The 22,402-nt window shown below is 40.2% G+C and overlaps 3 protein-coding genes across 5 annotated transcripts in view; 2 read left to right on the top strand and 1 right to left on the bottom strand.

The window, feature by feature from the left end:
* The window catches only part of LOC127453078 (RNA-binding protein 24-like), a 111,289-nt gene extending 110,466 nt beyond the window's left edge, over window positions 1-823 (top strand). For both annotated transcript variants that reach the window (XM_051719117.1, XM_051719118.1), the window contains one exon: window positions 1-823. This exon is cut by the window's left edge and continues 809 nt beyond it. The gene's annotated coding sequence lies outside the window, so the exon portion shown is untranslated.
* LOC127453218 (E3 ubiquitin-protein ligase znrf2-like) overlaps window positions 1-22,402 on the bottom strand; it is a 425,349-nt gene that overhangs the window by 222,596 nt on the left and 180,351 nt on the right. The gene's annotated exons all lie outside the window — the stretch shown is intronic.
* Window positions 12,001-20,547, top strand: LOC127453183 (protein lifeguard 1-like). Of its 2 annotated transcripts, none has more exons than XM_051719411.1 (7): window positions 12,001-12,163; window positions 15,942-16,275; window positions 16,367-16,476; window positions 16,904-17,104; window positions 18,615-18,743; window positions 19,698-19,841; window positions 19,940-20,547. In XM_051719411.1, the coding sequence occupies exons 2-7, from the start codon at window positions 15,957-15,959 to the stop codon at window positions 20,087-20,089; spliced, it is 1,053 nt and encodes a 350-aa protein (XP_051575371.1). In that variant the 5' UTR covers window positions 12,001-12,163; window positions 15,942-15,956; the 3' UTR covers window positions 20,090-20,547. The 2 variants fall into 2 exon arrangements, with proteins under 2 accessions (XP_051575371.1, XP_051575370.1); XM_051719410.1 differs by having other exon boundaries at window positions 15,932-16,275.

The raw sequence follows: 22,402 nt of genomic DNA, 5'->3' as shown, positions 1-22,402 counted from the left end.
CTGGAACTTCACTGATCAGTGATAGTAAATAAACGAAGGTTTTTTTTATTGTGTGCTGTAATGAAGCCGAAATGCACATCCACAAATGCAAAGAATGTGAAATGTGACTATTACACTTCAGTGCATTAAACCAAATAACTATCACTTAACGGAGAGTCATTTTGGTTATATTTCTATCCTATTGAAATAAGTCCATTTTTATATTTATCACTGATTATTAAACGTTATAATAAAAACCATTAGCACTACTGAAAAATGTGGTTCTTGTAAGTGCACTGTTTAAAGATATTTTCCATCATTAGTATACTTTTGATGCAGCCTACTGTATATGTTTAATCTGCATTGTTGTACCTCCATAATGGTGGACTGTTTGAGATTATAACATTGTCTTTACGCTATTTAATTGAAGTTTCCTTCAGCATTATTAGAGGGAATGTGAATTGAAATTGCAAAGTGAAATGCATGAAATTATGCATGCAGAATTGACTTCCAAATGGGCCATATTTAAGAATAGCAGTTTACTTCCAAGTACTCTTAAGTTTCATTATCTGTTGATCAATTTGTCATCCTGTTGGTCATTTGGTACACTTTGTTATCTGTGCTTGTAGAGTTTGACACTGGACATTTGTGAATTCACTTGGAAATTATTTTTTAGTATGTACTAGTAGTTACATATTTGATCAAATGTTTGTAAGACACTTGTCAATCTGATCATTTATAAAAATGTCTCACTTATTTGCTGTGTTTTTACTGTATCATTGTTTCCCAAAATTTAGCGCATGCATCTCTGTTAGAAATATGCACCCACCACAAATAATAGATTACCAAGAAATTAAAGAATAAATGAAAATAACTAAAAGAGATGAGCCATTTCGTGTCTGGACTCCCCCGTGGGCTCAAACTTGTGAAGGTATATTGTTTTTTCAAGATTTATGTGATATTAATTTCAGTTTAACACTAATTCGCTATCTCAAATGTTCCACACTTCCTGTAGCACTTGCCATAGATGTGACTGTCTTGTCGGGCACTTCTCACACACCTTACAGTCTAGCTGATCCCACAAAAGCTCAATGGGGTTATGATCCAGAACACTCTTTTCCAATTATCTGTTGTCCAATGTCTGTTTCTTTGCCCACTCGAACCTTTTCAAAAGTGGCTTTTACTTTGCAATTGTTCCCACAAGTCCTGCACCCCTGAGTCTTCTCTTTACTGTTGTACATGAAACTGGTGTTGAGCGGGTAGAATTCAATGAAGCTGTCAGCTGAGGACATGTGAGGTGTCTATTTCTCAAACTAGAGACTCTGATGTACTTATCCTCTTGTTTAGTTGTACATCTGGTCTTCCACATCTCTTTCTGTCCTTGTTAGAGCCAGTTGTTCTTTATCTTTGAAGACTGTAGTGTACACCTTTGTATGAAATCTCAAGCACTGTATAGCCTTCATTCCTCAAAACAATGATTGACTGATGAGTTTCTAGAGAAAGCGGTTTCTTTTCTTTTTTCTCCCCTTTTCTTGCCAATTTGGAATGCCCAATTCCCAATGTGCTCTAAGTCCTCGTGGTGGCTTAGTGGCTCACCTCAATCCGGGTGGTGCAGGACGAATCTCAGTTGCCTCTATGTCTGAGACTGTCAACCCGTGCATCTTATCACGTGACTTGTTGAGCGCGTTACCACGGAGACATAGCGCGTGTGGAGGCTTCACGCTATTCTCCACAGCATCCACGCACAACTCACCACACGCCCCACCGAGAGTGAGAACCACATTATAGCGACCACAAGGAGGTTACCCCATGTGACTCTACCCTCCCTAGCAACCGGGCCAATTTGGTTGCTTAGGGGACCTGGCTGGAGTCACTCAGCACACCCTGGATTCGAACTCACGACTCCAGGGTGATAGTCAGCGTCAATACTCGCTGAGCTACCCAGGCCGCCCAAGCTGTTTCTTTTTTGCCATTTTTGCCAGTCTATTGCATACTGTGGCAACTCAAAAACAAACTCAAAGACAATGTTAAGCTTCATTTAACAAACCAAATAGCTTTCAGCAGAGTTTGATATAATGGCAAGTGATTTTCTAGCACCAAATGATCAATTTAGCATAATTACTCAAGGATAAGGTGTTGGAGTGATGGCGGCTGTCTTTTTCAAATAGTGATGGTGCTGTTTTTTACATCAGTAATGTCCTGACTATACTTTGTGATCAGTTGAATGCCACTTTGGTGAATTAAAGTACCAATTTCCTTCCAAAACAGCAAAATCTGTACTTTATTCCAAACTTATGGCTGTCAGTGTATGTTGATTTAACAATGCATAGGGTAGGGGTCTGGGTATCTCAGCGAGTAAAGACGCTGACTACCACAATTGGAGTCGTGAGTTTGAATCCAGGGTGTGCTGAGTGACTCCAGTCAGGCTTCCTAAGCAACCAATTGGCCCAGTTGCTAGGGAGGGTAGAGTCACATGGGGTAACCTCATCGTGGTCGCTATAATGTGTGGTTCTCGCTCTCGGTGGGGCGTGTGGTGAGTTGTGCGTAGATGCCACGGAGAATAGCGTGGGCCTCCACACGTGCTACATCTCCGTGGTAACGCTCTCAACAAGCCATGTCATAAGATGCGTGGATTGACGGTCTCAGACGCGGAGGCAACTGAGATTCATCCTCCACCACCCAGATTGAGGCGAGTCACTACGCCACCACGAGGACTTAGAGCGCATTGGGAATTGGGCATTCCAAAATTGGGGAGAAACCCCCCACAAAAAACTCGATTCCATCCATTCAAAAAAAATCAGGAATTGAAATCGGAGTCAATTCCAAATTTCGGGAAACAAACAGCCTGGTCAACACTGATACCTGCTGAATGAGATGTTATAATAGGCTTATACAGTTTTCAAAACTTAATTTCCCTGCATCAATAGCATCATGTGTATTATCTTAGATATTATGTCACTGTGTCAGCAGCCATATCATCCTGTAGCTCTAAACCTGATCAGTACCTGGATGGGAGACCTCCTGGGGAAAACTAAGGTTGCTACTTGAATAGGTGTTATTGAGGCCAGCAGGGGGTGCTAACCCTGTGGACTGTGTTGGTCCTAATGGCCAGTATAGTGACGGGGACACTATACTGTAAAAAGGCACCGTTATTTAGATGTTAAACCGAGGTCCTAACTCTGTGGTCATTAAAAATCCCCCACACTTCTCATAAAGAGTAGGGGTGTAACCCCAGTGTTCTGGCCAAATTTCCCCCATGGCCTCCTCATAATCCCCATCCATTAATTGGCTCCATCACTCTATTCTCTCCTCTCCACCAATAGCTGGTTTGTGGTGGGCATTCTGGCGCAGTGTGGCTGCCGTCACATCATCCAGGTGGATGCTGCACGCTGGTGGTGGTTGAAGAGAGTCCCCTGTTTACCATGTAAAGCGCTTTGAGTGTAGTGTCAGAAAAGTGCTATAAGTGTAACGTTCATCCTTTCATTCATTCATTCATTCACATTAATGCTGATATGTATTATGCCAGTTTCAGTAACTGATGCACTGATCTTGTGGTCTTCAAGGAAAGTTCAAAGAGTTCAAGCCAGGGCTGGTGCCAGAGATGATTTAATACCGATATACCAACCTCCGCGTAACGGTCAACTAGCGTGTTACGACAGTAAATCACCGTTTGCGGATCCCATGCAAATGAATGGGGAGAGCCGTAAGCTGACACCTACCTGGTGCAAAATTGTCAGTGAATTCTCTTATAAAACAGCAATTGTATTGTAGTGAACTCCACACACCATTCATTTCCAAAAGCATTTTTTGGTGTAAAAAATATGAAATATTCTAAAGCATGAGAGGCTCATTCGGAATATTGTGGATATGGTTAAATAGATGCAAGAAGGAAAATACCAGTCACAATTCAGTATGCAAATACTAAAATATCATCATCAGTGTCAGTATTTTGAATACTGAACTTTCTATTAATGTTAGTCAATTAACCCTCCTGTTGTGTTTAAAATGTGCATACACCTTTCGCATTAGAGGGTCAACTTTGACCCGGTGGAATTTTAGCTTATAAATCATTCATAACTGATGGTTTTAATCTAAAAACTTTTGACTTATTGTAAGTCATTAATAAATCTTCTTAACTGTTCATGCATGTAAAACGATTGATATTTTTGGCATGCTAACTGACAAATATAAAAGTTATTAATTGCGATGCCATTTTGTCATTTCAAAATATACATTAACTACAGCCAAACCAGTGTGATACATGTATACAAATGTTTATTTGAATATAACACAATAACATTTATATGTAAGAATTACTAGTAATTTGAATTGGGGGGGGGATTTTTCCCCTTTTTCTCCCAATTTGGAATGCCCAATTCCCAATGCGCTCTAAGTCCTCGTGGTGGTGTAGTGACTCGCCTCAGTCCGGGTGGTGGAGGACGAATCCCAGTTGCGTCCGCGTCTGAGACCGTCAATCCGCGCATCTTATCACGTAGCTTGTTGAGCGCGTTACCACTGAGACATAGCGCGTGTGGAGGCTTCACACCATCCACCGCGGCAACCACGCTCAATTCACCATGCGCCCCACCGAGAACAAATCACATTATGGCGACCACGAGGAGGTTACCCCATGTGACTCTACCCTCCCTAGCAACCGGGCCAATTTGGTTGCTTAGGAGACCTGGCTGGAGTCACTCAGCACGCCCTGGATTCGAACTCCAGGGGTGGTAGTCAGCGTCAATACTCAGGCTACCCAGGCCCCCCTCAAGTATACAACATTAATACTTCTTTACTGTTTTAAAACAAAATATATTCTGTTTACTTGCACTGACTGCCAAATGTTATTGCATAAGTAAAAAAATTGGGCAATTTCCTCTTTCAAGCCTTATTTAGACTAATGTGTGCATGAACTTTTGCTCTTGCCGCACCCCTTTTAGACAGTAGTACCTTTGATTCAGTTTATTTGTAATGTATGTTGCATCTGTCATGTGTGTTTTGTACAGGAATGTGTGTGTGTGCATGTTTGTAAACAAGATGCATTCCCAGTGGGAGACAAACGAAAGACGCTAAATGTAAGTAAAGTGTTTATAAGAAAAAATCGAATTCATAGATGTACAAAAAACATCAACATAATATTGTGTGTAAAATCACAGTCGATGCACGTGTCAAACTTGATCCACGAATGCAATCGATGTAACAATTGTTTTAATTGGTTATATCTCTTAAACAATAATAATAAAAAAACATTATGTGTATTTTGATAGTCTTGACATTATTATTTTATTATTTACCTCTCCCGGGTCAAAAATGACCCGAATGCATTAGGAGGGTCCTAATTATAAGTATAACTCTTGATATATTTCTTAAAAAGTGTACAAAATAAAATAAATATGACTAAAAATGCATAGCATCCCCGAGGATGAAATGATCTTCAAATCAAAGTTTGCATCAAAATCTGTGTGTTCAGTATGTTCAGCGATTGTCAGAGTGATTGTGTTAAATGTATTGTGTGTTAGGTCTTTTCAGTGTTGAGTTTGCAGCTGACAGTGACGTGCGGCTTTGTGGCTCTCTTCACATTTGAGCCACACACCAAACTATTTGTACAGAAGAATGGGTGGCGGGGCGGAGCTAGGGGATGGCCAGGCGTGGCTGTGGCCACCATGGACCCCATTGGCCAATCCACTCGCAATTGCCGTTTTGATCATTTTTTGTCTTGGGCACAATTTAGTTAGTCTTTCTACACCAACAACCACTACCTCCACCCTCCCCACCACATCCAATGATATGAACAACCCCCCTTCGACGATGTGCCACCACAGACTGATCGCTGGACCCTGCCCAGCCACCCCTGTGAAAACTCCTGGCTCCGCCCCTGATGAGTGGATTTACTTGATTGGCTATGTGGTTTTCCTCGCGCCCTACATTACCATCGTGTGCTGTGAAGAGTTTCGCTGAAAACATCCATAGAACCTCATTGCCTTTTTGAATCTTTGATCTGATGTTTTAAAATCCCAACTTGAAGTCAACTTGAGATTGCGCTTGCAACCCATTTTACTTCCATAATCTTCTGTACTTTTGAGTGATACTGGATATTCAACTTTACGAACTAGGCTATACGTAACACCTTTATGACTTTGGAATAACATGCACCAATAAATCATGCACAGTAAGACCGTGAGTGTACATCAAGAAAGTAAATATGGGCAGTTTTGATTTCGTGTTGACTTTAAGCATGTTACAAAAAATAACATATTTTCGATATCTCCTTTCTTGCATTGTCATGACTGATTTCTCTCGTTTCAGACTGTTCAGACTCTTATCTAAATCCTACATGATTGGTGTGATCTCCAGCTATTATGATACAGACGTGGTGATGATGGATGTCGGCATTACGGTGTTGGTTTGCTTTATGGTGGTAATGTTCTCTCTGCAGGTTACTGCTTACTGTCATGTACCTACTGTGATTAGGGGTTGGGAATTAAAAAAACGATTCTTTCTAAGAAAAAAACATGTGCAGTTACCCAGGGTGGCATCTTGTGGGGGGGCGGCGGCGGCATGCTGTGGGGGGCGGCACGAGGCACCCACACAGACCCCTCCGCCCCCTGAACACCGTATTAAAATACTCTGATAGCGTTTCCTGCGCCGATACTGAATCTATGTCATTTTCTGCCCCCTTTTTATAATGAATGTCATGGTTGAATTCATGATAAGAAACCAGCGCATCAACCTCTGATTTGCATTTGACATCCGTGAAAGGTAAATTCAACGGTTGTGGTTGGTGTAAACAACCATGGGACTGCAGCTACCCCCTAAATACACTTAAAAGTGCTGCAGGGCCAACAACAAGGCTAGGGCCTCCTTTTCAATGGTACTATTCGTTGACACCTAGAAAAAGTCTTTGAGAGGTAACAAATGGGATGTTCAATGCCAAGGTCATCATCATGCAGCAAATCTGCTCAAACTCCATGTAGCACTAGCATCCACCTGTAACTTAAACGGTTGCGCAAAGTTAGGGGCAGAGAGCAAGGGGCAAAGGTTTGGTTTGAAAGTTGGTAGGGACATACAGCAAGGATAATATTCAAAAGGTTGGTATTAAGAAAATGTGAGAAATCAGTCTGGTAATATAGGCAAAATAACATTATTACCTAGTCTCATGTCTTATTTCTCTACCCCACCATATTAAATATGAGCCTTTTTATAAGAATATCTAAAGAATAAACAAATTAAGAACTGACCACTAGGGCTACATGGTTAAGAGGAAAAATGTGATATGCGATAATCTTGGATAATATGTGATAAACCTAAGATTCTTCTTTTGGCTGCTTCTGTTAGGGGTTGCCACAGCGGACCAGCTGCTATATCTGCATATCTGACTTGGCACAGGTTTATGCTGGATGCCCTTCCTGATGCAACACCCAGTGGCTGGGGGACTCTCACTCACAGCTATGGGGCAATTTACTTAACCTGCATATTGCTGGAGGAAACCCATAGTGAACACGGGGAGAATTCAAACTCAACACAGAAAGGCCCAGTTGAGCTTGGACTTGAAACTGTGACTTTCTGGCTGTGAGGCGACAGTGCTAACCACTGAGCCACTGAACCACCGTGCCACACCCGTGATAAACATAAGATTAATGGGTCAAAATCAAGTGTTATATCCAAGGGACATAAAGTGACATTCTGTAAAATGTATTATCCAGCATTAAACAAATGGATATCTAAACAAAGGGCAGGGTAAATTAACAATTTACATGTGCATAATGACAAAACAAAATTATGGGGAGAATGGAGCAATGACATGTTTCCCCACTTTCTGCTTTCCAACTCCTCTCACTCCCACATAATCTTTTACTCATATTGCTTATTTACTTTCATTTTTTATCTGAAAAAGTTGGCCTCCTGAACACAATAGGCTTTAGGCTTAGCCTACAACTAATGATATTTGTTTAATCACAAATGCCTTGTTTTATTGACAAAACATTATTTTCTAATCCCAATGTTCTTCTCCATTGTGCAAAATAAAACACTTATTGGGAGCGAGCTATACTGGCATCTTAAAACCCTGCACCTCTGACACCATCATTCAAATTTTAATGTGTCTTCCTCAAGAGGGCACTTACCGGCCGAAAAAGCAGAATCCTCCATTTGGCTGCATGCAAAACTCAATTAAAATTATTATCAATGCAAAAAAATTATTTTCTCCCCAATTTGGAATGCCCAATTCCCAATGCGCTCTAAGTCCTCATGGTGGCGTAGTGACTCGCCTCAATCTGGGTGGCGGAGGACGAATCTCAGTTGCCTCCGCGTCTGAGACCGTCAATCCGTGCATCTTATCACGTGACTTGTTGAGCGCGTTACCGCGGAGACGTAGCGCGTGTGGTGGCTTCACGCTATTCTCTGCGGCCTCCACACACATCTCACCACGTGCCCCACCGAGAGCGAGAACCACATTATAGCGACCACGAGGAGGTTACCCCATGTGACTCTACCCTCCCTAGCAACTGGGCCAATTGGTTGCTTAGGAGACCTGGCTGGAGTCACTCAACACACCCTGGATTTGAACTCGTGACTCCAGGTGTGGTAGCTAGATTTTAAGCTTTAAAACAACACCTGTTTTATTCAGATCAAGCAAGTGGTTATTAATTTATTATGTAATTATTATTTTATTTTATTAGTGCCCCACACTGGCCCCGTATAAGCTCAGTTCAATTACTAAATAATTACTAAAACAGAAGTTGATAAAAAGATCCAATGCAATATCGTGTGATATTATTTGCAATATGAGAGATTTATAAACAATCTTAGTGGGCCGGTCATTTTGATACGGGAACACAAGGAATGGTAGCCAATGAGGAGCACAAGGTTAAGAGCTGCAACAGCAACACAAAGCTATCAGATAACTTCAGAAGACATGGAATATAGAGTGCAAATCATAAGGACTACTTTAATGATACTTCAGATGCGTTTTGTCCTTTTTGGAGTTTGACAGTGTAAATCACTGTCCTCTTTGGTTGTGTTAAAAGCAGAAACTCTGACATTCTGCCTAACGCCGCGATTACACCGGGCGCTTCTGCAGCGCTCCGGAGCTGATCACGGCCACTCTAGTCAATGCTTGTGATTCCACCAGGCCGCGGCGCGTTTCAGAAGCGTCCCAGAAGCGGCTCTCCACTCTGCTTCGCTAAAGATAGTCATCTTGTCTATTTTTGACGGATGCCACGTCCAAGCCGCACCGTTCAAATACAAAATTAAAATCAGAACATTCTGTCAATTTCAAAATAAAACACCCTGTGCAGACTCCCGATCGTATTCATAACAACAATAAACACAACAATAAACACAATTAAACCGGACAAAAAAAATAACCATTTAGCCATCTTACCCATGGTAGAACCCCAAAAATCAAGGAAAAAATACAAAATCAAAAGGAAGTCAACGTCGGACAGGCAAAGTAGTTTATTGTTGTTTGTTGATCTCATGATCTCGCCAATACGGCTGCCTCGCAGTGCTCCGCTTCTGAAATGCTCCCGGTGGGATATGACGCCGCATAGAGGACGGAACAAAACCTCGTCGGAGCCGGAACGCGCTGCAGAAGCACACCGGGGTGTAAATGCGGCGTAACATCTTTTGTGTTTCACATAAAATAATATAATAATAATAATAATAATAATAATATGGGCTCAGAATGACATGAGGGTGAGTAAATGTAATTTTTTGGCTGAGCTGATACTTTAAATAATGTTTTTGGTCTCAGCTGCCATAGAGCTCATAAACATACAGTATATGATTGTACATGTTTTTATTGCATTATAGTCTATAAAACTCCTCTGACTGTTAGTGTCAGACAATTTCTTGCTATTGGAAATTCACTAATCAATAACAGTAAGTAAATGCAGGGCTGTAGCAAGGAATTCTATGCCCCGTGAATATATATTATTCTGGGCCCCTTACCTATTAAAATAATACAGTTTCAAATTTGTTGTGGGCCCCCCTGGACATTTGGGCCCTTAGAATCATTACCAGCTTTCGCCCCACTAGCTACGGCCCTGAGTAAATGGATACTTTTTCCATAGTGGGGTACGGTTTCGTAGCAGAACTGAACATCCACAATTGTAAGGAACGCAAAAGTGACTATTACACCTCAGTGCCTTAAACCAAACTTAAACCAAAAAATCATTTAACTGAGAGTCATTTGGGTTAAAAATCTAACCAAGTCAAAGGGTCTATGGAAAAGGTGAATTTTATATTTATCACTGGTTTTTCAAAAATAGAAGTGACATACTTAATCAAATATCTGATTATGTCTGCTCACGTCTATTAGAAATATGCACCCATTACCAAAAAATTAATGAATGCATGAAAATAACTTAAAGAGATGAGCCGTGTTGTCTGCACTCTCTCTGTGGGCTCGTGAAGGTACACTATATTGCCAAAAGTATTCGCTCATCTGCCTTTAGACGCATATGAACTTAAGTGACATCCCATTCTTAATCCATAGGGTTTAATATGACGTCGGCCCACCCTTTGCAGCTATAACAGCTTCAACTCTTCTGGGAAGGCTTTCCACAAGGTTTAGGAGTGTGTTTATGGGAATTTTTGACCATTCTTCCAGAAGCGCATTTGTGAGGTCAGACACTGATGTTGGACGAGAAGGCCTGGCTCGCAGTCTTCGCTCTAATTCATCCCAAAGGTGCTCTATCGGGTTGAGGTCAGGACTCTGTGCAGGCCAGTCAAGTTCTTCCACACCAAACTCGCTCATCCATGTCTTTATGGACCTTGCTTTGTGCACTGGTGCGCAGTCATGTTGGAACAGGAAGGGGCCATCCCCAAACTGTTCCCACAAAGTTGGGAGCATGGAATTGTCCAAAATCTCTTGGTATGCTGAAGCATTCAGAGTTCCTTTCACTGGAACTAAGGGGCCAAGCCCAGCTCCTGAAAAACAACCCCACACCATAATCCCCCCTCCACCAAACTTCACAGTTGGCACAATGCAGTCAGACAAGTACCGTTCTCCTGGCAACCGCCAAACCCAGACTCGTCCATCAGATTGCCAGATGGAGAAGCGTGACTCGTCACTCCAGAGAACGCGTCTCCACTGCTCTAGAGTCCAGTGGCGGCGTGCTTTACACCACTGTATCCGACGCTTTGCATTGCACTTGGTGATGTATGGCTTGGATGCAGCTGCTCGGCCATGGAAACCCATTCCATGAAGCTCTCTACGCACTGTTCTTGAGCTAATCTGAAGGCCACATGAACTTTGGAGGTCTGTAGCGATTGACTCTGCAGAAAGTTGGCGACCTCTGCGCACTATGCGCCTCAGCATCCGCTGACCCCGCTCTGTCATTTTACGTGGCCTACCACTTCGTTGCTGAGTTGCTGTCATTCCCAATCGCTTCCACTTTGTTATAATACCACTGACAGTTGACTGTGGAATATTTAGTAGCGAGGAAATTTCACGACTGGACTTGTTGCACAGGTGGCATCCTATCACAGTACCACGCTGGAATTCACTGAGATCCTGAGAGCGGCCCATTCTTTCACAAATGTTTGTAGAAGCAGTCTGCATGCCTAGGTGCTTCATTTTATACACCTGTGGCCATGGAAGTGATTGGAACACCTGAATTCAATTATTTGGATGGGTGAGCGAATACTTTTGGCAATGTAGTGTATGTTGTGTTTTTTTTAAGCTTTATATGATGTTAATTTCGAAAACTTTTGCATGCAAATTATGTAATAAATCAGGAAGGAATTATTATTCATATAAAATATATATTTTGTAATATAGGTGTTCCACAACAGTGTTAAGAACTTATGTGCAACGTTTGGCACAATGCAAGATAAAAAGAGCATTGCTCTAACAACACTGTCATGGTCAACATTGAAACGTATTAACCCCACATCAGTCAGCATTATTCATATTGTGTGTCATATTAATAATAAAATATATAAAATAATTAAATGCAATGTATGCACAATGAAATATATAATTCTGATGTAATAACAGGTGTTTTGCCAGTAGTGGGCTGTTGCTCTTACAGGAACCGCAAGTGTCGGAAGTGAAGGAGCGTGTTTACAAGAGTACAGAAAAAACATTCGTAACCAGTTGTAAAGTTTGTTACGTTTACTAGGTTTTGTGAGTTAAGGCTGTAAACGTTATTTTCCACTCTACAGTGCACAAAGACAACATGTAAGTATAAATGTTCAGCTCTTGGAAAACGGAAGAGTTTCATGTTACACAGTTTAACGCTGATTTATCTCTTTTGTTCTAATGCATTGTGTTCTTTTATCATTTTCAGTATTTATACATTCATTTTGTGTTTTTATATAATTATATGTCGGTAATTATGTATTGATGTTTACTCATGTTATGGCGTGATATCAGATAAACCGATGCTTTCGCATACTTTCACTTTCTCTCTCGCGCTCACGTAGTCAAGTTTTAATTTATCGCAGATTTAGTTGAAAGTGAATTTCAGGAAAATTCCTAAAATCATAAAAGCCCTTAACAAGAAAAGTAATGGGGTCAAAACAGTGTTAGAGCAATTCTACTGTGAATAAATATTTCTATAGCGAACTTATATACAGTTGAAGTCAGAAGTTTACATACACATCAGCCAAATACATTTAAACTCAGTTTTTCACAATTCCTGACATTTAATCATAGAAAACATTCCCTGTCTTAGGTCAGTTAGGATCACTACTTTATTTTAAGAATGTGAAATGTCAGAATAATAGTAGAGAGAATGATTTATTTCAGCTTTTATTTCTTTCATCACATTCCCAGTGGGTCAGAAGTTTACATACACTTTGTTAGTATTTGGTAGCATTGCCTTTAAATTGTTTAACTTGGGTCAAATGTTTTGGGTATCCTTCCACAAGCTTCTCACAATAAGTTGCTGGAATTTTGTCCCATTACTCCAGACAGAACTGGTGTAACTGAGTCAGGTTTGTAGGCCTCCTTGCTCGCACACGCTTTTTCATCGGATTACAGTCAGGGCTTTGTGATGGCCACTCCAATACCTTGACTTTGTTGTCCTTAAGCCATTTTGCCACAACTTTGGAGGTATGCTTGGGGTCATTGTCCATTTAGAAGACCCATTTGCGACCGAGCTTTAACTTCCTGGCTGATGTCTTGAGATGTTGCTTCAATATATCCACATCATTTTCCTTCCTCATGATGCCATCTATTTTGTGAAGTGCACCAGTCCCTCCTGCAGCAAAGCACCCCCACAACATGATGCTGCCACCCCCATGCTTCACGGTTGGGATGATGTTCTTCGGCTTGCAAGCCTCACCCTTTTTCCTCCAAACATAACGATGGTCATTATGGCCAAACAGTTCAATTTTTGTTTCATCAGACCAGAGGACATTTCTCCAAACAATAAGATCTTTGTCCCCATGTGCACTTGCAAACTGCAGTCTGGCTTTTTTATGCCGGTTTTGGAGCAGTGGCTTCTTCCTTGCTGAGCAGCCTTTCAGGTTATGTCGATATAGGACTCGTTTTACTGTGGATATAGATACTTGTCTACCTGTTTCCTCCAGCATCTTCACAAGGTCCTTTGCTGTTGTTCTGGGATTGATTTGCACTTTTCGCACCAAACTACGTTCATCTCTAGGAGACAGAAAGTGTCTCCTTCCTGAGCAGTATGATGGCTGTGTGGTCCCATGGTGTTTATACTTTCGTACTATTGTTTGTACAGATGAACGTGACACCTTCAGGCATTTGGAAATTGCTCCCACGGATGAACCAGACTTGTGTAGGTCCACAATTTGTTTTCTGAGGTCTTGTCTGATTTCTTTGGATTTTCCCATGATGTCAAGCAAAGAGGCACTGAGTTTGAATGTAGGCCTTAAAATACATCCATAGGTACACCTCCAATTCAGTACACCTCCTATCAGAAGCTAATTGTCTAAAGGCTTGACATCATTTTCTGGAATTTTCCAAGCTGCTTGAAGTCACAGTTAACCCACTGGAATTGTGATATAGTCAATTAAAAGTGAAACAATCTGTCTGTAAACAATTGTTGGAAAAATGACTCGTGTCATGCACAAAGTAGATGTCCTAAAGGACTTGCCAAAACTATAGTTTGCTATTATTAATACTGTGGAGTGGTTAAAAAATGAGTTTTAATTACTTCAACCTGTGTATGTAAACTTCGGACTTCAACTGTATATACAGCTCATGAAAAACTTAAGAGACCACTGCAAAATTATCAGTTTCTCTGGATTTATTATATATAGTTATGTGTTTGAGTAAAATTAATTATTATTTTTTTTATTCTATAAAGTTCTGACAACACTGCTCCCAAATTTCAAATAAAAATATTGTCATTTAGGGCATTTATTTGCAGAAAATGACAACTGGTCAAAATAACAAAAAAGTTGCAGTGTTTTCAGACCTGGAATAATGCAAAGAAAACAAGTTCATATTCATTTATAAACAACACAATACTAATGTTTTAACTTAGAGTTCAGAAATCAATATCTGCTGGAATAACCCTGATTTTCAATCACAGCTTTAATTCAAGCAGCTCGGCTTTGTTTGATGGCTTGTGGCCATCCATCTTCCTCTTGATCACATTCCAGAGGTTTTCAATGGGGTTCAGTTCTGGAGATTGGGCTGGTCATGACAGGGTCTTGATCCGGTGGTCCTCCATCCACACCTTGATTGACCTGGCTGTGTGGCATGGAGCATTGTCCTGCTGGAAAAACCAATCCTCAGAGTTGGGGAACATTGTCAGAGCAGAAGAAAGCAAGTTTTCTTCCAGGATAACCTCATACATGGCTTGAAGCACCCCCAGATCATCACCGATCCTCCACCAAATTTCACAGTGGGTGCGAGACACTGCGGCTTGTAGGCCTCTCCAGGTCTCCTCTAACCATTAGACCACCAGGTGGAGAATTGGTGATGATCTGGGGGTGCTTCAGAAAGGCTGGAATCGGGCAGATTCGTCTTTGTGAAGGACGCATGAATCAAGCCACGTACAAGGTTATACTGGAAGAAAACCTGCTTCCTTCTGCTCTGACAATGTTCCCCAACTCTGAGGATTGGTTTTTCCAGCAGGACAATGCTCCATGCCACACAGACAGGTCAATCGATGTGTGGATGGAGGACCACTGGATCAAGACCCTGTCATGGCCAGCCCAATCTCCAGAACTGAACCCCATTGAAAACCTCTGGAATGTGATCAAGAGGAAGATGGATGGCCACAAGCCATCAAACAAAGCCGAGCTGCTTGAATATTTGCGCCAGGAGTGGCATAAAGTCACCCAACAGCAATGTGAAAGACTGGCAGAGAACATGCCAAGACGCATGAAAATCAGGGTTATTCCAGCAGATATTGATTTCTGAACTCTAAGTTAAAACATTAGTATTGTGTTGTTTATAAATGAATATGAACTTGTTTTCTTTGCATTATTCCAGGTCTGAAAACACTGCAACTTTTTTTGTTATTTTGACCAGTTGTCATTTTCTGCAAATAAATGCTTTAAATGACAATATTTTTATTTGGAATTTGGGAGAAATGTTGTCAGTACTTTATAGAATAAAACAAAAATGTTCATTTTACTCAAACACATACCTATAAATAGTAAATCCAGAGAAACTGATCATTTTGCAGTGGTCTCTTCATTTTTCCAGAGCTGTATATATAAATAGTGTAAATTAGTTATGCTCTGCTCTAAAATATGTCACTGGCTAGATGGTAATCAGCAGAGGGTTTTTTTTTTTTTTTGCTCTAATAATAAACATTAATTACGAGGATTAGTGCCTGACATATAAATGGAACTCAACTCCAGAAATGTTTTATTATTATTATAAAGTAATAATAAATGACTGGAAAAATCATGGACATTCATTGTTGACAATGTGTGTGAACCCTGGAGTCATGATATTCATACTGGAGCAAACCTCAGAAATTCAAGTGATATGTACTTAACATTTTCAATATATTAGTATTTCCCAGAATTGAGATCCAAACATGGCACAAAACAAAGCTGGGTACACACGTTTTGAAAACCCACCACATGACACTACCCTGGATCAGCCTGCCCCTCCAGGGTTTATGATGCCCCCTTCTTATGAAGCTGGTATGGCTTATGGAGGAATGGGAGCCGACGCACCTGTTGGTGCACCTGTTGGCACACCTGTTGGTGTCCCATATCTGCCACCATCTGCTGCTGGGAATCCTATGTACGGACAGGGGGTACCTGGATATCAACAAACACCATATCCTCAAGCAGATCCTTATATTACCGGTCCTTACAGCACTGGGCCTTATACACAACATGCTGCATATGGTAAGAAGCACTCTATCCCTGCATGAGGGAATTTTTATATAGATTAAATTTGAAAATAAGGTAATATCTCACCTGTTTTGTTTTGTAAAAGGGCCAGTGAGCGTGCCAGTGCAAATCGAGCCACCTCCAGAATATGAAAACGAGCAGTTTACCATCTGTGGACTTGATGACAAAACCATCAGAAGAGTGTTCATTCGAAAGGTAATCGACCACAGGTGTTTATAACACTGATATGGAGAAATACTTTCATGAAAGTCCCAACATAGGCTTAACTGTTCGACACATGTACAACATCATACATCAAATTAACACTGAAGTAATGGTGGGCGGTATTACTAAAATATTTTAACATAATGTAATTTTATATTGTATAACTATATGATGTAGTTATTTTTGCTGGAAATGTTTATATCTTCATGCACCAACCAAATGATTATATTATTCTTAACAAAATGAGTAATAAGTATTTTACTGATCTTTACATTTTTATTATAAACAAAATTTCAACTTGATACAATAGGTTCAGCTTCTATAACATCCTTGCATCTGTTTTCATGTTTTGGACTTGTTAAAACCCAGCGGTGAATTTTGACAATTCAGAGATTGTCAGTTTTTATTTGTTTACTAGGTCTTTGCAGTGTTGAGTCTGCAGCTGGCAGTGACGTGCGGCTTTGTGGCTCTCTTCACATTTGAGCCACACACTAAACTGTTTGTACAGAAGAATTCGTGGACTTACTGGATTGGCTATGTGGTATTCATTGTACCATACTTTACCATCGTCTGCTGCGGAGAGTTTCGCAGAAAGCATCCATGGAACCTCATTGCCTTGGTGAATCTTTTATCTGATGTTTTAAAATACAAACACAAAGTCAACTTGAGATTGCGCTTGCAACCCATTTTACTTCCATAATCTGGTGTATTTCTAAGTCAAACTGGATATTCAACTATGCATTGGAATAACGTGCACCAATAAATCATGCACAATAAGACCATGAGCGTGCATCAAGAAAGTAAATATGTGCAGTTTTGATTTCTCATTTATTTTAACTAGAGGTTGACCGATAGCGGATTTTGCAGATACCGATAACTACGGTGGTGGAAAGGTCCGATAACCTATTAATCGGCTGATAGTTTTCTAAAAATCGATTTATAGAATGTTAAAAAAAATTCTTTGTCTTTCCTTGCTATGATGGGCACAGACATTGAGGCTCCAAAATGAATAAAACCCCAAAAGCAGTTTGTGCAACCAAAATCCCAATGATAACCAGGAAGATTAAGGTGCATAACATGGGACTTTTAACAATAAACAAGCCCGAAATCACCAGATGAGGTATATTTATGAGAAATAATATTAATAATAATAAAAATTCATCAGCATAGATTTTTGCCGATAACGATAGTTCCAAAAAGCGACTATCAGCAACGATTAATCGGTAAAATCGATATATCGTCTACCTCTAATTTTAACACCTGAATGCAGTTCCGGGTCAATTTGACCCGTTTAAACTTTTAACACCGATTTACATCAACTTAACTTAAGTTTAACTTATTAATCTGAAACTTCATGACACCCTCCACAGAGGTGATCTGGATCTGAAAATGTTGAAATTATTAATTTCATGTATTTATAAAAATAGTAACAAAGAAGTTGTTGCGGGTCATTTTGACCCGGTACGTATAAAGACTTTTGTAATGCAGTGACAAAACATTATCAGAATTACACCAGAGCCTAGAACTGTTTGACAACAATAGAAACCAATATCAGTATTATATATCAACCATGATGGGAACAAATGTGTTTGTTACCTGACCCACACACAACCAAAACTTAACCCACACATACCCATCCACACAAAGCACGCACATGCAAACAAACACACATACATATGTAAATTGTCTCGTATAAGTGGAAACAAATGGGGAAAATGGGAGCAAATGTGTGTGTATCTGTGTCTTTGTGTGTTTGCGTGTGTTTATGGTTCAAGAAAAACCTGACACACAGATACCCACACACCCACATCTAGCCACCAATACACAAACACACATGCACACACACGTTCACACACACACATACATAAATACATACTGTACATAAACATTCGAATGTAAATTTGGAGCATTTACTTCATATAAAGTTAATACATTTTACATTTATAAATTATTGATGATATTGATGATTATGGGGGAAATGCGCAAATTGTGACTGCTTAATTGCGATTTAACGAGCCGCGTCAATTTGACCCGCTTTGTGCTACAGAGTTACTTGATTGCCAACTGCATGGAACGGTTAAGCATGTTACGATAATAACATGTATGATGACTGATTTCTCTCATTTCAGACTGTTCTGACTCTTGCCATCTCCTACATGATTGGTGTGATCTCCAGCTTCTACGATACAGACTCCGTTTTGATGGCTGTTGGTATTACGGTGTTGGTTTGTTTTACAGTGGTAATGTTCTCTCTGCAGGTCAGTATTCATCTCACTTCATCAGTTATTGATCACTGTTATGTAGCTACTGTGATTATAATAATAATAATAATTCCTTACATTTATATAGCGCTTTTTTAGGCACTCAAAGCGCTTTACATAGTATAGTGAGAATCTCCTCAACCACCACCAGTGTGCAGCATCCACCTGGAACGGCCGCCAGACACCAGCTATTGGTGGAGAGGAGAGAGTAGAGTTATAGAGCCAATTAATGGATGGGGATTATTAGGAGGCCATGATTGAGAAGGACCAATGGGGGGAATTTGGCTAGGACACCGGGGTGATTAGGGGTTGGGAATCAAGTACTGGTTCTTTCTAATATCTGGTTCTGTTAAAAAAAATACAAAATGGGAGCCTGTGTAGCTCAGCGAGTATTGATGCTGACTATCACACCTGGAGTCACGAGTTCGAGTGAGTGACTCCAGCCAGATCTCCTAAGCAACCAAATTGGCCCGGTTGCTAGGGAGGGTAGAGTCACATGGGGTAACCTCCTCGTGGTCACTATAATGTGGTTCTCACTCTCACTGGGGCACGTGGTGAGTTGTGTATGGATGCTGCGGAGAATAGCGTGAAGCCTCCACACGCGCTACGTCTCCTCGGTATCGTGCTCAACAAGCCACGTGATAAGATGCACGGATTGATGGTCTCAGACGCAGAGCCAGCTGATATTCGAGTCACTACACCACCACGAGGACTTAGAGCGCATTGGGAATTGGGCATTCCAAACTGGGGAGAAAAGGGGAGAAAACAAAAAAACAAAATACAAAATGATTTTCATAATGTTTCTTGATTATATGAATTCTTCTGCCAGTGTGCTGGACAGAACACTATACTAAAAATAATTACACACTATAAATAATTGTCACCCATAACTTTGACTTTTGCATTAAGTTGGGAGGTACTAATAAATGTCCCTGTGCCCTCTACAAACAGACCAAATATGACTTCACGTCCTGTTATGGAGTGCTGTTTGTGTGCGTCATTGTACTATTAGTCTTCGGAATCATGTGCACCTTCATGTACAACAGGATTCTGATCCTCATCTACGCTTCACTGGGTGCACTGGTTTTCACTTGTGTAAGTGACCGGCTCCGTACAAGATATTTGTTAAAAGAAATGATTCCTTTCAATTTATACGACAAAATGACCAAAATAATGGCCTGATTTTCTTGCAGTTCTTGGCCGTGGACACACAAATGCTTCTTGGGAACAAGAAACTCTCTCTGAGTCCGGAGGAATACATCTTTGCTGCACTCAATCTATATATGGACATCATCCAAATCTTTTTATACATTTTGCAAATCTTGGGAATGAGCCGCAAATAAAATTCCATCACAGTATAATGAAATTCATGCCTTAAAGAAACATAAACATGCACTAAGAGTTAACTCAAAAATGAAAATTCTGTCATTTTTTAATATATATATATATATATATAAGGATATTTCCCTATTCTTGTACTCACTTATCCTCTTTTGAAGTATATCTACATGTTTGATTATTTTTGATCATTTGTTGGTAATCATGAATGAGAGCATTTATGTATTTTCTCCCTCGCTATTAGTGTTTTAATTACTGATTATTGGAATACAGTATTTTGCTTATTCAACTAGCTACATGCAGCTCTGGAAAAAAATGAAGAGACCACTGCAAAATGATCAGTTTCTCTGGATTTACTATTTATAGGTGTGTGTTTGAGTAAAATGAACATTTGTGTTTTATTCTATAAAGTACTCTCAACATTTCTCCCAAATTCCAAATAAAATTATTGTCATTTAAAGCATTTATGTGCAGAAAATGACAACTGGTCAAAATAACAAAAAAGATGCAGTGTTTTCAGACCTCGAATAATGCAAAGAAAACAAGTTCATATTCATTTATAAACAACACAATACTAATGTTTTAACTTAGAGTTCAGAAATCAATATCTGCTGGAATAACTCTGATTTTCATGCGTCTTGGCATGCTCTCTGCCAGTCTTTCACATTGCTGTTGGGCAGGGTTGCGGAGTAACGGAATACATGTAACGGGATTACGTATTTAAAATACAAAATATAAGTAACTGTATTCCACTACAGTTACAATGTAAATCATTGGTAATTACAATACAGTTACATTCAAAAAGTATTTAGATTACTGAAGAGATTACTTTGCATTTTATTGTCATTTGTTTCATTTAATATTTAGTCCTTTCAGATGGAAAACATTTATACCTATAAATGATGCGATCCAAAGTGCATTTGAACAGCGGTGAAACACTTTCTTATGATGTGTTACATTCATACGAGCAGACAGAGAAGTAAGTTTGAAGTAAGTTTGGAGCACAAGAAATAGAAATAATCCTTGTGTAAATTGTCAGCTTTACGCTAAGATAAAATGCTATTTCTATCCATTTTACTTGCACATGTTACCAGACACGATCATATATTTTTTCAAGTTGAATCATAACTTCTTTTTTTCTAGTAAGACCTTTGATATTAGAGCAAAAATCATATTCTTGATGATAATTTTTGTTTTGTTTTCCTGTAAAAATATCTAAAAATCCTTAAAACAAGATCAGTTAGATTTATCTTGTTTTAGAAACAACACTGCATAAGATATTTAAGTTTTAACGTGTATTTTGTCTTACTGTACTGGCAGAGTTTTTATAGTCAAAACAAGTGAAAAAATCTACCAGTGCTGAAGAAGTAATCCAAAGTATTTAGATTACATTACTGACTTTGAGTAATCTAACGGAATACATTACAAATTACATTTTACAGCATCTGTAATCTGTAGTGGAATACATTTCAAAAGTAACCCTCCCAAACCTGCTGTTGGGTGACTTTATGCCACTCCTGGTGCAAAAATTCAAGCAGCTCAGTCTTTGTTTGATGGCTTGTGGCCATCCATCTTCCTCTTGATCACATTCCAGAGGTTTTCAATGGGGTTCAGTTCTGGAGATTGGGCTGGCCATGACAGTGTCTTGATCCGATGGTCCTCCATTCACATCTTGATTGACCTGTCTGCGTGGCATGGAGCATTGTCCTGCTGGAAAAACCAATCCTCAGAGTTGGGGAATATTGTCAGAGCAGAAGGAAGCAAGTTTTCTTCCAGGATAACCTTATACGTGGCTTGATTCATGCGTCCTTCACAAAGACGAATCTGCCCGATTCCAGCCTTGCTGAAGCACCCCCAGATCATCACCAATTCTCCACCAAATTTCACAGTGGGTGCGAGACACTGCGGCTTGTAGGCCTCTCCAGGTCTCCGTCTAACCATTAGACCACCAGGTGGAGAATTGGTGATGATCTGGGGGTGCTTCAGCAAGGCTGGAATTGGGCAGATTCGTCTTTGTGAAGGACGCATGAATCAAGCCACGTACAACGTTAACCTGGAAGAAAACTTGCTTGCTTCTGCTCTGACAATATTCCCCAACTCTGAGGATTGGTTTTTCCAGCAGGACAATGCTCCATGCCACACAGCCAGGTCAATCAAGGTGTGGATGGTGGACCACCGGATCAAGACCCTGTCATGGCCAGCCCAATCTCCAGAACTGAACCCCATTGAAAACCTCTGGAATGTGATCAAGAGGAAGATGGATGGCCACAAGCCATCAAACAAAGACGAGCTGCTTGAATTTTTGCGCCAGGAGTGGC

Source organism: Myxocyprinus asiaticus, chromosome 15 (assembly GCF_019703515.2).
Source record: "Myxocyprinus asiaticus isolate MX2 ecotype Aquarium Trade chromosome 15, UBuf_Myxa_2, whole genome shotgun sequence".
Lineage (NCBI taxonomy): Eukaryota > Metazoa > Chordata > Actinopteri > Cypriniformes > Catostomidae > Myxocyprinus > Myxocyprinus asiaticus.
The sequence above is the reverse complement of the archived record's forward strand: the minus strand, read 5'-3'. Positions and strand labels throughout refer to the sequence as shown.

Excerpts from the sequence above, each read along its gene's own strand:
- LOC127453183 (XM_051719411.1), top strand. The coding sequence starts at position 15,957 with ATGGCACAAAACAAAGCTGGGTACACACGTTTTGAAAACCCACCACAT. Across the intron at positions 18,744-19,697 it reads TGGTAATGTTCTCTCTGCAG|ACCAAATATGACTTCACGTC; the intron begins GTCAGTATTCAT and ends CTCTACAAACAG. Across the intron at positions 19,842-19,939 it reads GTGCACTGGTTTTCACTTGT|TTCTTGGCCGTGGACACACA; the intron begins GTAAGTGACCGG and ends ATTTTCTTGCAG.